This window comes from Rhinoraja longicauda, chromosome 3 (genome assembly GCF_053455715.1).
Source record: "Rhinoraja longicauda isolate Sanriku21f chromosome 3, sRhiLon1.1, whole genome shotgun sequence".
NCBI classification, from domain to species: domain Eukaryota; kingdom Metazoa; phylum Chordata; class Chondrichthyes; order Rajiformes; family Arhynchobatidae; genus Rhinoraja; species Rhinoraja longicauda.
Genome location: NC_135955.1, coordinates 6,311,803 through 6,325,508, shown reverse-complemented (window position 1 = coordinate 6,325,508; position 13,706 = coordinate 6,311,803). Strand labels below are relative to the sequence as shown.

Sequence of the window (13,706 nt, the reverse complement as noted above, 5' to 3'; positions counted from 1 at the left end):
TTCCTGCACGCCAGGGGCAACTTACAGAAGCCAATTAACCTACAAACTTGCACATCACTCATATGTGGGAGGAAAACGTAGCACCCAGAGACCCGCGCGATCACAGGGAGAACGTACAAACTCCGCAGAGGCAGTGCCCTTAGTCAGGATCGATCTCGGAGTCTCAGGCGCTGTGGGCAGCGGCTCCACTTGATTTAACGCAGGGCCTTGAGTCCTGGCAACATCCTCATAAATCTTCTCTGAACTCTTTCCAGCTACATTGCACCTTTCCCACAGCCGATATCATTGTTGATAATTTGCATTTCCTGCAACATCTTGGAAAACGAATCTGGGTGCCAACTCACAATAGACAACAGACAATAGGTGCAGGAGGAGGCCATTCGGCCCTTCGAGCCAGCCCCACCATTCAATGTGATCATGGCTGATCATTCTCAATCAGTACCCCGTTCCTGCCTTCTCCCCATACCCCCTGACTCCGCTATCCTTAAGAGCTCTATCTAGCTCTCTCTTGAATGCATTCAGAGAATTGGCCTCCACTGCCTTCTGAGGCAGAGAATTCCACAGATTCACAACTCTCTGACTGAAAAAGCTTTTCCTCATCTCCGTTCTAAATGGCCTACCTCTTATTTTTAAACTGTGGCCCCTGGTTCTGGACTCCCCCAACATTGGGAACATGTTTCCTGCCTCTAACGTGTCCAACCCCTTAACAATCTTATACATTTCGATAAGATCCCCTCTCATCCTTCTAAATTCCAGTGTATACAAGCCTAGTCGCTCCAGTCTTTCAACATATGACAGTCCCGCCATTCCGGGAATTAACTTAGTAAACCTACGCTGCACGCCCTCAATAGCAAGAATATCCTTACTCAAATTTGGAGAGCAAAGCTGCACACAGTACTCCAGGTGCGGTCTCACTAGGGCCCTGTACAACTGCAGAAGGACTTCTTTGCTCCTATACTCAACTCCTCTTGTTATGAAGGCCAGCATTCCATTGGCTTTCTTCACTGCCTGCTGTACATTCATGTCACACAAGTCTCAGCCAGTGATCATCTCCAACAAGAGAGTGTCCAACAACATTTCCATATTTAGGTGGGGAGATACAGGCCCTTCCACCCACCGAATCCACGTCGACCAGCGAGCCCCGTATATATGTTCCATATTTCAATATTCAACAGCGTTAGCATCTCCAAGTTTCCCATCAGCAACATCCTGGTGGTCACCATTGACCAGAAACAACTGATGTGTAGGAAGGAAAACTGCAGAGGCTGGTTGAAATCAAAGGTAGACACAAAATGCTGGAGTAACTCAGCGGGTCAGGCTCTGGAGAGAATGAATGGGTGACATTTCGGGTCGAGATCTTTCTTCAGACTCAACTGAGCTTGACACAAGTCAGAAGATAGGCATCTTGCAGCAAGTGATTCACCACCATTTTCTTCTCCCATCAAAGGCATGTGAAAAGTGCACCTTCAACATAAAGTGAAGATTTAATAGGAATTATTATTTCACAAAATGCGGGAGTAACTCAGCAGGTCAGACAGCATCTCAGGAGAGAAGGAATGGGTGACGTTTCGGGTCGAGACCCTTCTTCGACCCAAAACGTCACCCATTCCTTCTCTCCTGAGAAATTTTGTGAAGTAAATACCTTCGATTTGCACCAGCATCTGCAGTTATTTTCTTACACTAATAGGAATCTCAGGTGTGCCTTTTTCATAAAAAGGGTGGTGGGTGTATGGAACGTGCTGCCAGAGGAGGTAGTTGAGGCTGGGAACTATCCCAACGTTTAGGAAACAGTCAGACAGGTACATGGATAGGACAGGTTTGGAGGGATATGGGCCAAACGCAGGCAGCTGGGACTAGTGTAACTGGGACATGTTGGCCAGTGTGGGCAAGTTGGGCCGAAGGGCCTGTTTCCATACTGCATGACGCTTTGACTCTACCATTCTGTAACTCAAGGAATGCAAGAGCATCCAAAACAAAGCAGACTAAGTAGACTGGCGTCCACAAAGCATCACTTCAGCACAGGCACGCTGCGGGCAGCTACCTGTGGGTGCATCTACCTCATGGACAAGTTACTCATCCACACTAGCTCAACAAATAACCAACACCTACCCCCACCCTCCAAATCCAAGGAGGGCCACATCAACATGGAAAATCAACCACCTGCACATCCCCATCTAAATCATATAACACTCTGATTTACAAGTGCATCAACGATCTGTTGCTTTTAAATCATACAACTCCAGACTCATTAGCAGAACGGAAATATCTTTACCAATGGCCCACTGTGAGTGCCAATCACTGTGGGGAATTGGTTCGGCCAATAAATGCTGGCCTTGCCATTGGAAACAAACATGTTCCCAACGTTGGGGGAGTCCAGAACCTAGGGGCCACAGTTTGAGAATAAGGGGTAGGCCATTTAGAACGGAGATGAGGAAAAACCTTTTCATTCAGAGAGTTGTAAATCTGTGGAATTCTCTGCCTCAGAGGGCAGTGGAGGCCAATTTATTTGGATGCTTTCAAGAGAGAGCTAGATAGAGCTCTTAAAGATAACAGAGTCATGGGGTATGGGGAGAAGGCAGGAACGGGATACTGATTGTGGATGATCAGCCATGATCACACTGAATGGCGGTGCTGGCTCGAAGGGCCGAATGGCTTCCTCCTGCACTGTTGTCTATTGCCACCCATCAAATGAATGAATTAGAAGAAGTCAATAACCTGTAAGCTATACACGGGCAGCCAAGAACAACTGCAGTTTTCAGATGTAGCAGAAAAAGCTGACTTATAAACATTTTGAAATTAAGCTTCCAATATATATATTTTTTTAAATCCAACAAAATGTTACTTACCAATCTCAATGCCTAGTCCACCAATACCACTTAGGAAAACATAAGACTGGGCCATCTGACACATTGCATGGTCTCCAAGGACATAGCGTTGACGACTACAATAAAAAGGAGGAACATAAGAAACAGGCCCAGGCCTTAAAGATCCTTGTTACTTGATAAAATGCTGCATTGAAATTCAATTACCCACTCAATTCCCATGTTCCCTGAACTTCCTCAAGTCCAAAGTCTATGATATCTATATACTAAAATTCTCATTTGTTTGTTTGTTAGTTTGTTCCTGAACTACAGCCAAAACGGTACACGATAGCGTGACAATTTTAGGCCCACCTTACTCACCGTCATCCCTTTGGTGCTAATGGAAGAAGTTTCGTTGAAATCGGTGTTATATTTTAAACGTTATTAAACATTTTAAAGTTTAAATCTATCTCCTCGGGAGGGAGGGAGGGAGGGGGAGAGGGGAAGGGGAGGAGGGGGCGTGGAGGGGCAGAGGGGAGGGGGCAGAGGAGGGGAGGGGGAGTTTGTACACTACTGCACCTCTTGCCTGTTTGGAGTGGGGAGACGAGGGAGTGGCCAGGGTTGAGCGCGTCCTTGATTATGCCGGTGACAGCATGAAGTGTAGATGTAGTCAACGGAAGGGAGGTTGGTTTATGTGATGCTGGGGGCTAGTGGAATCAAGGGATACGGGGAGAAGGCAGGCACGGGTTACTGATTGTGGATGATCAGCCATGATCACATCGAATGGCGGTGCTGGCTCGAAGGGACGAATGGCCTCTTTCTGCACCTATTGTCTATGTTTCTATGCTCTGGGTAGCGTCCACAGATCGATGCAATTTCTTGTGGTCTTGGATGGAGCTGTTCCCAAAACCATGCTGTGAGGGGGTAGTAAAGATTATGGGGGACCCCTGCCACCCCAGCAATGGACTGTTCCAGCTGCTACGGTCAGGCAAACACCTCCGCTGTCACGCTGTGGAAACGGAGAGGATAAGACGGAGTTTCTTCCCACAGGCCATCAGGACTGTTAACTTTTATGACTCCAGGGACTAAATTTTGTCTTCTCTGTATTAACTTTTATTTAAATGCTGTAACTGTAATTCTTTTTTTTGCACAACCCGCAGGCGTTGCCACTTTCATTTCACTGCACATCGTGTATGTGCATGTGACAAATAAACTTGACTTGACTTGACTTGATGCATCCTGATTAAAATGCTTTCTGCGACACATCTGTCAATGTTGGTGTGAGTTGTTTAGGACATGTCGAACGTCCTAGGCCCTCTCAGGAAGTAATGGCATCAGTGTGTTTTCTTGGCCATTGCTTCGATATGGCCTGACCAGGACAGGTTGCGGGTGATATTTACTGCTGGGAACCTGAAGCTTTCAACCGTCTCTACTTCAGCACTGGAAATGTCTACCGCTTCGCTTCCTTCAGTCGATCACTATTCCCTTTGTCTTCTGACATTGAGAAAAGGGGCCACAAGGAGAATGTGCAAACTCTGTACAGACAAGTACCCATCGGTCAGGATCGAACCCAAGTCCCTAGTGCTACAAGGCAGTAACTTTACTACTGCGCCACACTGTACCTACTAATGATCAGGTGAAGAAGGGTCTCGACCCGAAACGTCACCCATTCCTTCTCTCCCGAGATGCTGCCTGACCTGCTGAGTTACTCCAGCATTTTGTGAATAAATGATCAGGTTAAAGCAGCTTAGGGTCCCGCAAGAGGTCGCCAGGGGTTCCGCAATAGTGATAAATCGGCTGATCATTTGTAAATGCATTTTTGGGGTCATTTTTGTGTTTAATTTCATATTCGTAATTTTATTATAAAGGTACGGCATATTCTTGGAAAATTCTTGGGTATTATAATAAAGTCTTCAGCGGTTGCAGCTCCTAGACTGTGGAACAGCATCCCTCTCCCCATCAGAACTGCCCCCTCCATCGACTCCTTTAAGTCCAGGCTCAAAACCTATTTCTACTCCCTAGCATTTGAGGCCCATTGAGGAGGCACTTGTGAACTGTTTTGTATGTGCTGTTATGTTTGCATTTTTTCCTTAGTACCTAATCAGATGTACAGCACTTTGGTCAACGTGGGTTGTTTTTAAATGTGCTATACAAATAAAATTGACTTGACTTGACTTGTTATATCATTCAAAGGTATAATAATCATAGGGAATATATTTAGTGACGTCTCTAGGGCGCCAGTGTGAGGCGGCCTTTAGTGGACAGGAGCTGTACGTGACGGGTTCGTGCATCATCAAGTGACTCAATCAAGTACAGATGCACGCACAATCTCCATCATATCATATCATATCATATATATACAGCCGGAAACAGGCCTTTTCGGCCCACCAAGTCCGTGCCGCCCAGTGATCCCCGTACATTAACACTATCCTACACCCACTAGGGACAATTTTTACATTTACCCAGCCAATTAACCTACATACCTGTACGTCTTTGGAGTGTGGGAGGAAACCGAAGATCTCGGAGAAAACCCACGCAGGTCACGGGGAGAACGTACAAACTCCTTACAGTGCAGCACCCGTAGTCAGGATCGAACCTGAGTCTCCGGCGCTGCATTCGCTGTAAAGCAGCAACTCTACCGCTGCGCTACCGTGCTGCCATCAGTCCTGTCTGTGCTTTCTGGAGTGCAGGTACAGCCCCTCGTTCACACACGTTATTTAGTAATCATCATTTAGAGACGTTATATGAATGAAAAAAAATTAAGTATGTTTATGTTTATTTTTTGTTAGTTTATGAAAAGTTTGTGTTTATCTATGTTTTTGTTAAGTTCATGAGAATAATATATATGATCATTTTTATGTAGGGGTTCCCCGAGACATGAAAATTATTTCAAGGGTTCTGCAAGGGTAAAAAGGTTGATTTAATTTGATTTAGAGATACAGCGCGGAAACAGGCCCTTCGGCCCACCGGGTCCGCGCCGCCCAGCGATCCCCGCACACTAACACTATCCTACACACACTAGGGACAATTTTTTTTTAAACATTTGCCCAGCCAATTAACCTACGAACCTGTACGTCTTTGGAGTGCGGAAGGAAACCGAAGATCTCGGGGAAAACCCACGCAGGCCACGGGGAGAACGTACAAACTCCGTTGAGAAACTCTGGGTTAAAGCATTGACTGAAGGTGTGGATTTGACAGAGAATGAAGTGGAGTTGAGTGAGACCCAGGGTTGCAGGAGACTCTGGGCAACAGCCAGAAGGTGAAGGGTATTCCCACACTCTCCCCCCCTCTGCCCCTCACCCCAATCCACACCCATTTCGCCTACGATCTCACCCCACCTTTCCCCTCCCTTGAAATATCGCCTATCCATGTCCTTCAGAGATGCTGTCTGACCCACTAAGTTCCTCCTGCAAGTCAAGTCAAGTCAATTTGCCACATACATATACAAGATGTGCAGTGAAATGAAAGTGGCAACGCCTGCGGATTGTGTTAAACTACAAAACAGAATAGAAAAAAAGATTTAACACAAAAAATAAATTAATACAGTAAATTAAATGAGTCCCTGGTGATATGAGAGTTAACTGTCCTGATGGCCTGTGGGAAGAAACTCCGTCTCATCCTTTCTGTTTTCACAGCGTGACAGCGGAGGCGTTTGCCTGACCTTTGAGTTCCTCTGTTTTACCAGGGGAACCAGAATCACAATATACCTGGTGGGGAAAATACCCGTTGCTAATTCACCAAATCAGGAATATTTAGCTTCCTCAATGCTTGTACTGCCAAGATTTACCTGTATAAGGAATCATCAATTTCCATATTGGCAGCTGCCATTTTCTGTTGCTGTTCGTCAAATTCTGCAAAGGAATTAAAAAATTATTAATGCCTATTTTCTGGTCTTTTAAAAGACTCCACTTCCATAGCTTACTCTCTCCGGCCTTTAGATTTACCAAAGGCATGAATATTGCAAATTTTAAGAAGCAATTAGATAGGTACATGTATAGGACAGGTTCGGAGGGATATGGGCCAAACGCAGGTAATGTGGGACTAGTGTAGATGGGACAAGTTGACCAACGTGGACAAGTTGGGCCAAACGGCCTGTTTCCAGGCTGTATGACTAATCTTAAAAGCTGTGCCATTGAGACATAGAGTTTTTCAACTACTTCCTCCGGCAGCTCATTCCATACACCCACAACCCTTTGCATGAAAACGTGACCCCCTCAGATTGCTATAAAATCTTTCCCCCCTGACCTATGTCGTCTGGTTCCCGATTCCCCTTCTCTGGGCTAGAGACTCTGTGCGTCTACACAATCTATTCCTCTCATGATTTTATACACCTCTATAAGATCACCCTTCATCCTCCTGCGCTCTAGAGAATAGAGTCCTAGCCTGCCTAACCTCTTCCTATAGCTCATGTCCTCGGGTCCTGGCAACATCCTCGTAAATCTTCGCCGAACCCTTTCCAGCTTGACAACATCCTTCCTATAAAATGGTGCCCAAACGTGAACACAATACTCTAAATGCGGCCTCACCAACGTCTTATACAACTGCAACACAACGTCCCAATGTCTATACTCAATGCTCTGTCTGAAAAAGGCCAATATGCTAAAAGCCTTTTTGACCACCTTATCCACCTGTGATATAAGAAAATAACTGCAGATGCTGGTACAAATCGAAGGTATTTATTCACAAAATGCTGGAGTAACTCAGCAGGTTAGGCAGCATCTCAGGATAGAAGGAATGGGTGACGTTTCGGGTCGAGACCCTTCTTCAGACTGATGTCAGGGGGGCGGGACAAAGGAAGGATGTAGGTGGAGACAGGAAGATAGAGGGAGATCTGGGAAGGAGGAGGAGAAGAGAGGGACAGAGGAACTATATAAAGTTGGAGAAGTCAATGTTCATACAAGCTGCCCAGGCGAAATATGAGGTGTTGTTCCTCCAATTTCCGGTGGGCCTCACTATGGCACTGGAGGAGGCCCATGACAGAAAGGTCAGACTGGGAATGGGAGGGGGAGTTGAAGTGCTCGGCCACCGGGAGATCAGTTTGGCCAACGCGGACCGAGCGCTGGTGTTGAGCGAAGCGATCCTTCCTTTGTCCCGCCCCCCTGACATCAGTCTGAAGAAGGGTCTCGACCCGAAACGTCACCCATTCCTTCTCTCCTGAGATGCTGCCTGACCTGCTGAGTTACTCCAGCATTTTGTGAATAATTATCCACCTGCGATGTCACTTTCAACAAACTATATACATATACTCCTCGGAGTACAGAGGAGGTATATGGATTATGTGCAGGCAGATAAGAGTTGTCTTGGCATCAATAGACAATAGACAATAGACAATAGACAATAGGTGCAGGAGTAGGCCATTCAGCCCTTCGAGCCAGCACCGCCATTCAATGCGATCATGGCTGATCACTCTCAATCAGTACCCCGTTCCTGCCTTCTCCCCATACCCCCTCACTCCGCTATCCTTAAGAGCTCTATCCAGCTCTCTCTTGAAAGCATCCAACGAACTGGCCTCCACTGCCTTCTGAGGCAGAGAATTCCACACCTTCACCACCCTCATGTTCAGCCCAGTAATTGTGGGCCAAAATGTCTGTTCTTGTGCAATACCGTTCTATGTTTAAAAGAAAATATTTGTATGTTTAGCAATAACATTTAACAAAAGGATTCATCATTGAGTTAAAAATAAAATTCAGAGTAACAATTGAATTGAAAGATACACCATGGAAATAGGCCCTTCGGCCCACCAAATCGACACCAACCATCACTAGTTCATGCTAGTTCCATGCTATCCCAATTTCTCATCCACTCCTGACACACTAAGGGCAGTTTACACAGGCTGATCAACCTACATACTATCTTAAAGAAGCACACAGGACTGTTGCTTCATCAGTTTGCAGATGAAATGTTTTTTGTTGCTGGGAAGCCCAGGCAGTGGAGGCCAATTCACTGGATGTTTTCAAGAGAGGTTTAGATTTAGTTCTTCGGGCTAAGGGAATCAAGGGAAAAGCAGGAGCGGGTTACTGATTGTGGATGATCAGCCGTGATCACATTGGATGGCTGTGCTGGCTCGAAGGGCCGAATCCTGCAGCTTTTGTTCTGTGTAACTCAGCGGGTCAGGCAGCATCTCGGGAGATACTACCTGACCCGCAGAGTGACTCCAGCATTTTGGGTCTGCCAGTCTCTCTGTCTCTGGGTCTGTCTATCTCTGGACCTGTCTGTCTCTGGGTCTGTCTGTCTCTGGGTCTGTCTGTCTCTGGGTCTGTCTCTCTCTGGGTCTGTCTCTCTCTGGGTCTGTCTGTCTCTGGGTCTGTCTGTCTCTGGGTCTCTCTGTCTCTGGGTCTCTGTCTCTGGGTCTGTCTGTCTCTGGGTCTGTCTCTCTCTGGGTCTGTCTGTCTCTGGGTCTGTCTGTTTCTGGGTCTCTGTCTCTGGGTCTCTCTGTCTCTGGGTCTCTGTCTCTGGGTCTCTGTCTCTGGGTCTGTCTGTCTCTGGGTCTGTCTGTCTCTGGGTCTGTCTGTCTCTGGGTCTGTCTGTCTCTGGGTCTGTCTGTCTCTGACTCTGTCTGTCTCTGGGTCTGTCTGTCTCTGGGTCTGTCTGTCTCTGGGTCTGTCTGTCTCTGGGTCCGTCTGTCTCTGGGTCCCTCTGTCTCTGGGTCTGTCTCTCCGTCTCTGGGTCTGTCTGTCTCTGGGTCCCTCTGTTTCTGGGTCCGTCTGTCTCTGGGTCTGTCTGTCTCTGGGTCTGTCTGTCTCTGGGTCTGTCTGTCTGTCTCTGGGTCTCTCTGTCTCTGGGTCTGTCTCTCTGTCTCTGGGTCTGTCTGTCTCTGGGTCTGTCTGTCTCTGGGTCTCTGTTTCTGGGTATGTCTGTCTGTCTCTGGGTCTCTGGGTCTGTCTGTCTCTGGGTCTCTCTGTCTCTGGGTGTCTCTGGGTCTGTCTGTCTCTGGGTCTGTCTCTCCGTCTCTGGGTCTGTCTGTCTCTGGGTCTGTCTGTCTCTGGGTCTGTCTGTCTCTGGGTCTGTCTCCCGTCTCTGGGTCTGTCTGTCTCTGGGTCTGTCTGTCTCTGGGTCTGTCTGTCTCTGGGTCTGTCTCTCCGTCTCTGGGTCTGTCTGTCTCTGGGTCTGTCTGTCTGTCTCTGGGTCTGTCTGTCTCTGGGTCTGTCTGTCTCTGGGTCTCTCTGTCTCTGGGTCTGTCTGTCTCTGGGTCTGTCTCTCCGTCTCTGTCTGTCTCTGGGTCTGTCTGTCTCTGGGTCTCTCTGTCTCTGGGTCTGTCAGTCTTTGGGTCTGTCTGTCTGTGGGTCTGTCTGTCTCTGGGTCTGTCTGTCTCTGGGTCTGTCTGTCTCTGGGTCTGTCTGTCTCTGGGTCTGTCTGTCTCTGGGTCTCTCTGTTTCTGGGTATGTCTGTCTGTCTCTGGGTCTCTGGGTCTGTCTGTCTCTGGGTCTCTCTGTCTCTGGGTCTGTCTCTCTGTCTCTGGGTCTGTCTGTCTCCGGGTCTGTCTGTCTGTCTCTGGGTCTGTCTGTCTCTGGGTTTGTCTGTCTCTGGGTCTGTCTGTCTCTGGGTCTGTCTGTCTCTGGGTCTGTCTGTCTCTGGGTCTCTGGGTCTGTCTGTCTCTGGGTCTGTCTCTCTGTCTCTGGGTCTGCCTGTCTCTGGGTCTGTCTCTCTCTGGGTCTGTCTGTCTCTGGGTCTGTCTGTCTCTGGGTCTGTCTATCTCTGGGTCTGTCTCTCTGTCTCTGGGTCTGTCTATCTCTGGGTCTGTCTCTCTCTGGGTCTGCCTGTCTCTGGGTCTGTCTGTCTCTGGGTCTCTCTGTCTGTCTGTCTCTGGGTCTGTCTCTCTGTCTCTGGGTCTGTCTGTCTCTGGGTCTGTCTCTCTCTGGGTCTGTCTGTCTCTGGGTCTGTCTGTCTCTGGGTCTGTCTCTCCGTCTCTGGGTCTGTCTCTCTGTCTCTGGGTCTGTCTGTCTCTGGGTCTGTCTGTCTCTGGGTCTGTCTGTCTCTGGGTCTCTGTCTCTGGGTCTGTCTGTCTCTGGGTCTGTCTCTCCCTGGGTCTGTCTGTCTCTGGGTCTGTCTCTCCGTCTCTGTCTGTCTCTGGGTCTGTCTGTCTCTGGGTCTCTCTGTCTCTGGGTCTGTCTGTCTCTGGGTCTGTCTGTCTCTGGGTCTGTCTGTCTCTGGGTCTGTCTGTCTCTGGGTCTGTCTGTCTCTGGGTCTGTCTGTCTCTGGGTCTGTCTGTCTCTGGGTCTGTCTGTCTCTGGGTCTCTCTGTTTCTGGGTATGTCTGTCTGTCTCTGGGTCTCTGGGTCTGTCTGTCTCTGGGTCTCTCTGTCTCTGGGTCTGTCTCTCTGTCTCTGGGTCTGTCTGTCTCTGGGTCTGTCTGTCTGTCTCTGGGTCTGTCTGTCTCTGGGTTTGTCTGTCTCTGGGTCTGTCTGTCTCTGGGTCTGTCTGTCTCTGGGTCTGTCTGTCTCTAGGTCTGTCTCTCTGTCTCTGGGTCTGTCTGTCTCTGGGTCTGTCTCTCTCTGGGTCTGTCTGTCTCTGGGTCTGTCTGTCTCTGGGTCTGTCTATCTCTGGGTCTGTCTCTCTGTCTCTGGGTCTGTCTGTCTCTGGGTCTGTCTGTCTCTGGGTCTGTCTGTCTCTGGGTCTGTCTGTCTCTGGGTCTGTCTGTCTCTGGGTCTGTCTGTCTCTGGGTCTCTCTGTTTCTGGGTATGTCTGTCTGTCTCTGGGTCTCTGGGTCTGTCTGTCTCTGGGTCTCTCTGTCTCTGGGTCTGTCTCTCTGTCTCTGGGTCTGTCTGTCTCTGGGTCTGTCTGTCTGTCTCTGGGTCTGTCTGTCTCTGGGTTTGTCTGTCTCTGGGTCTGTCTGTCTCTGGGTCTGTCTGTCTCTGGGTCTGTCTGTCTCTAGGTCTGTCTCTCTGTCTCTGGGTCTGTCTGTCTCTGGGTCTGTCTCTCTCTGGGTCTGTCTGTCTCTGGGTCTGTCTGTCTCTGGGTCTGTCTATCTCTGGGTCTGTCTCTCTGTCTCTGGGTCTGTCTGTCTCTGGGTCTGTCTCTCTCTGGGTCTGTCTGTCTCTGGGTCTGTCTGTCTCTGGGTCTCTCTGTCTCTGGGTCTCTCTGTCTGTCTGTCTCTGGGTCTCTCTGTCTGTCTGTCTCTGGGTCTGTCTGTCTCTGGGTCTGTCTGTCTCTGGGTCTGTCTGCCTCTGGGTCTGTCTGCCTCTGGGTCTGTCTGTCTCTGGGTCTGTCTGTCTCTGGGTCTGTCTGTCTCTGGGTCTGTCTCTCTGTCTCTGGGTCTCTCTGTCTCTGGGTCTCCCTGTCTGTCTCTCTCTGGGTCTGTCTGTCTCTGGGTCTGTCTCTCTCTCTGGGTCTGTCTCTCTCTGGGTCTGTCTGTCTCTGGGTCTGTCTGTCTCTGGGTCTCTGTCTCTGGGTCTCTCTGTCTGTCTCTCTCTGGGTCTGTCTGTCTCTGGGTCTGTCTGTCTCTGGGTCTGTCTGTCTCTGGGTCTGTCTCTCTGTCTCTGGGTCTCTCTGTCTCTGGGTCTCCCTGTCTGTCTCTCTCTGGGTCTGTCTGTCTCTGGGTCTGTCTCTCTCTCTGGGTCTGTCTCTCTCTGGGTCTGTCTGTCTCTGGGTCTCTCTGTCTCTGGGTCTGTCTGTCTCTGGGTCTGTCTGTCTCTGGGTCTGTCTGTCTCTGGGTCTGTCTCTCTGTCTCTGGGTCTGTCTGTCTGTGGGTCTGTCTGTCTGTGGGTCTGTCTGTCTGTGGGTCTGTCTGTCTGTGGGTCTGTCTGTCTGTGGGTCTGTCTGTCTGTGGGTCTGTCTGTCTGTGGGTCTGTCTGTCTGTGGGTCTGTCTGTCTGTGGGTCTGTCTGTCTGTGGGTCTGTCTGTACAGACACACAAAATGACTCAAGGTGCTGCAGTGATTCAGCAGGTTATTCAGCATCTGTAAGAACATGGATCTTCTCTCTCCTCCCTCCAGTCTACTTTCTTTCTCCCTCCCCTCTCCCTCCCCTCTCCCTCCCTCCTCTCCCTTCTTTTCTCCCTCCCTCTCACTCTCCCCTCCTCACCCCTCCTCTCCCTCCCTCTTCTCCCTTCCTTCCTCTCCCTCCATCCTTTTCTCCCCCTACTCCATCCTCCTCTCTCCTCCCTCCCTCATTTTCTCCTCTCCTTCCCTCCCTCCCTCTCATTTCCTCCCCTCTCCCTCCCTCCTCTCCATCCTTTTCTCCCATCCCTCCATCCTTTTCTCCCCCTACCTCCCCTCTCCCTCCCTCCTCTCCTCCCTCCCCTCCTAACCTCACCTCTCCCTCCCCTCCCTCATTCTCTCCCTCCCCTCCATCCTTTTCTCCCCTACTCCATCCTCCTCTCTCCCCTCTTCCCTTCCTCCCTCCCCCTCCTCTCCTCTCCATCCCTCCCCTCTCCCTCCCCTCATTCCTTTCCCCCTCTCCCTCTCTCCTCTCCTCTCCTCCTTTCCACCCTTATTTCCTCCATCCTTCCCTCCCCCCCCCCCGGTGTGTCCGGGCCTAGTGTGAGGCCCCGGCCCCGGCCCCGGCCCTGTGTCCGCGCTGTAACTCACCGGGGGGCGGGGGATGTTGCGGCGGTGACAGCGGCCTCACGGGGCGGCGGCGGCGGCGGAGTGGAGTCGCGGCCTGGCCCTCCCTCCCTCCCTGCCCTGCCCTACCCTCAGCGACCTCACGGGGCGGCGGCGGCGGAGTGGAGTGGAGTCGCGGCCTGGCCCTCCCTCCCTGCCCTGCCCTACCCTCAGCGACCTCACGGGGCGGCGGCGGCGGAGTGGAGTGGAGTCGCGGCCTGGCCCTCCCTCCCTCCCTGCCCTGCCCTACCCTCAGCGACCTCACGGGGCGGCGGCGGTGGAGTGGAGTGGAGTCGCGGCCTGGCCCTCCCTCCCTGTCCTGTCCTGCCCTCCCCTCAGCGACCTCACGGGGCGGCGGCGGCGGAG

The 13,706-nt window shown here is 50.3% G+C and overlaps 1 protein-coding gene across 1 annotated transcript in view; it reads right to left on the bottom strand.

Annotated features, from left to right (window-relative positions):
• uba6 (ubiquitin like modifier activating enzyme 6) overlaps positions 1-13,425 on the bottom strand; it is a 148,186-nt gene extending 134,761 nt beyond the window's left edge. Inside the window, exons 1-3 of the mRNA XM_078431305.1 lie at positions 13,326-13,425; positions 6,589-6,652; positions 2,847-2,941 (exon numbers count right to left, since the gene is read on the bottom strand). Of these exons, the coding sequence (XP_078287431.1) occupies positions 2,847-2,941; positions 6,589-6,629 (136 nt within the window). The 5' untranslated portion in view covers positions 6,630-6,652; positions 13,326-13,425. The remainder of the gene's footprint in view (positions 1-2,846; positions 2,942-6,588; positions 6,653-13,325) is intronic.
• Between the last annotated feature and the right edge of the window lie 281 nt (positions 13,426-13,706).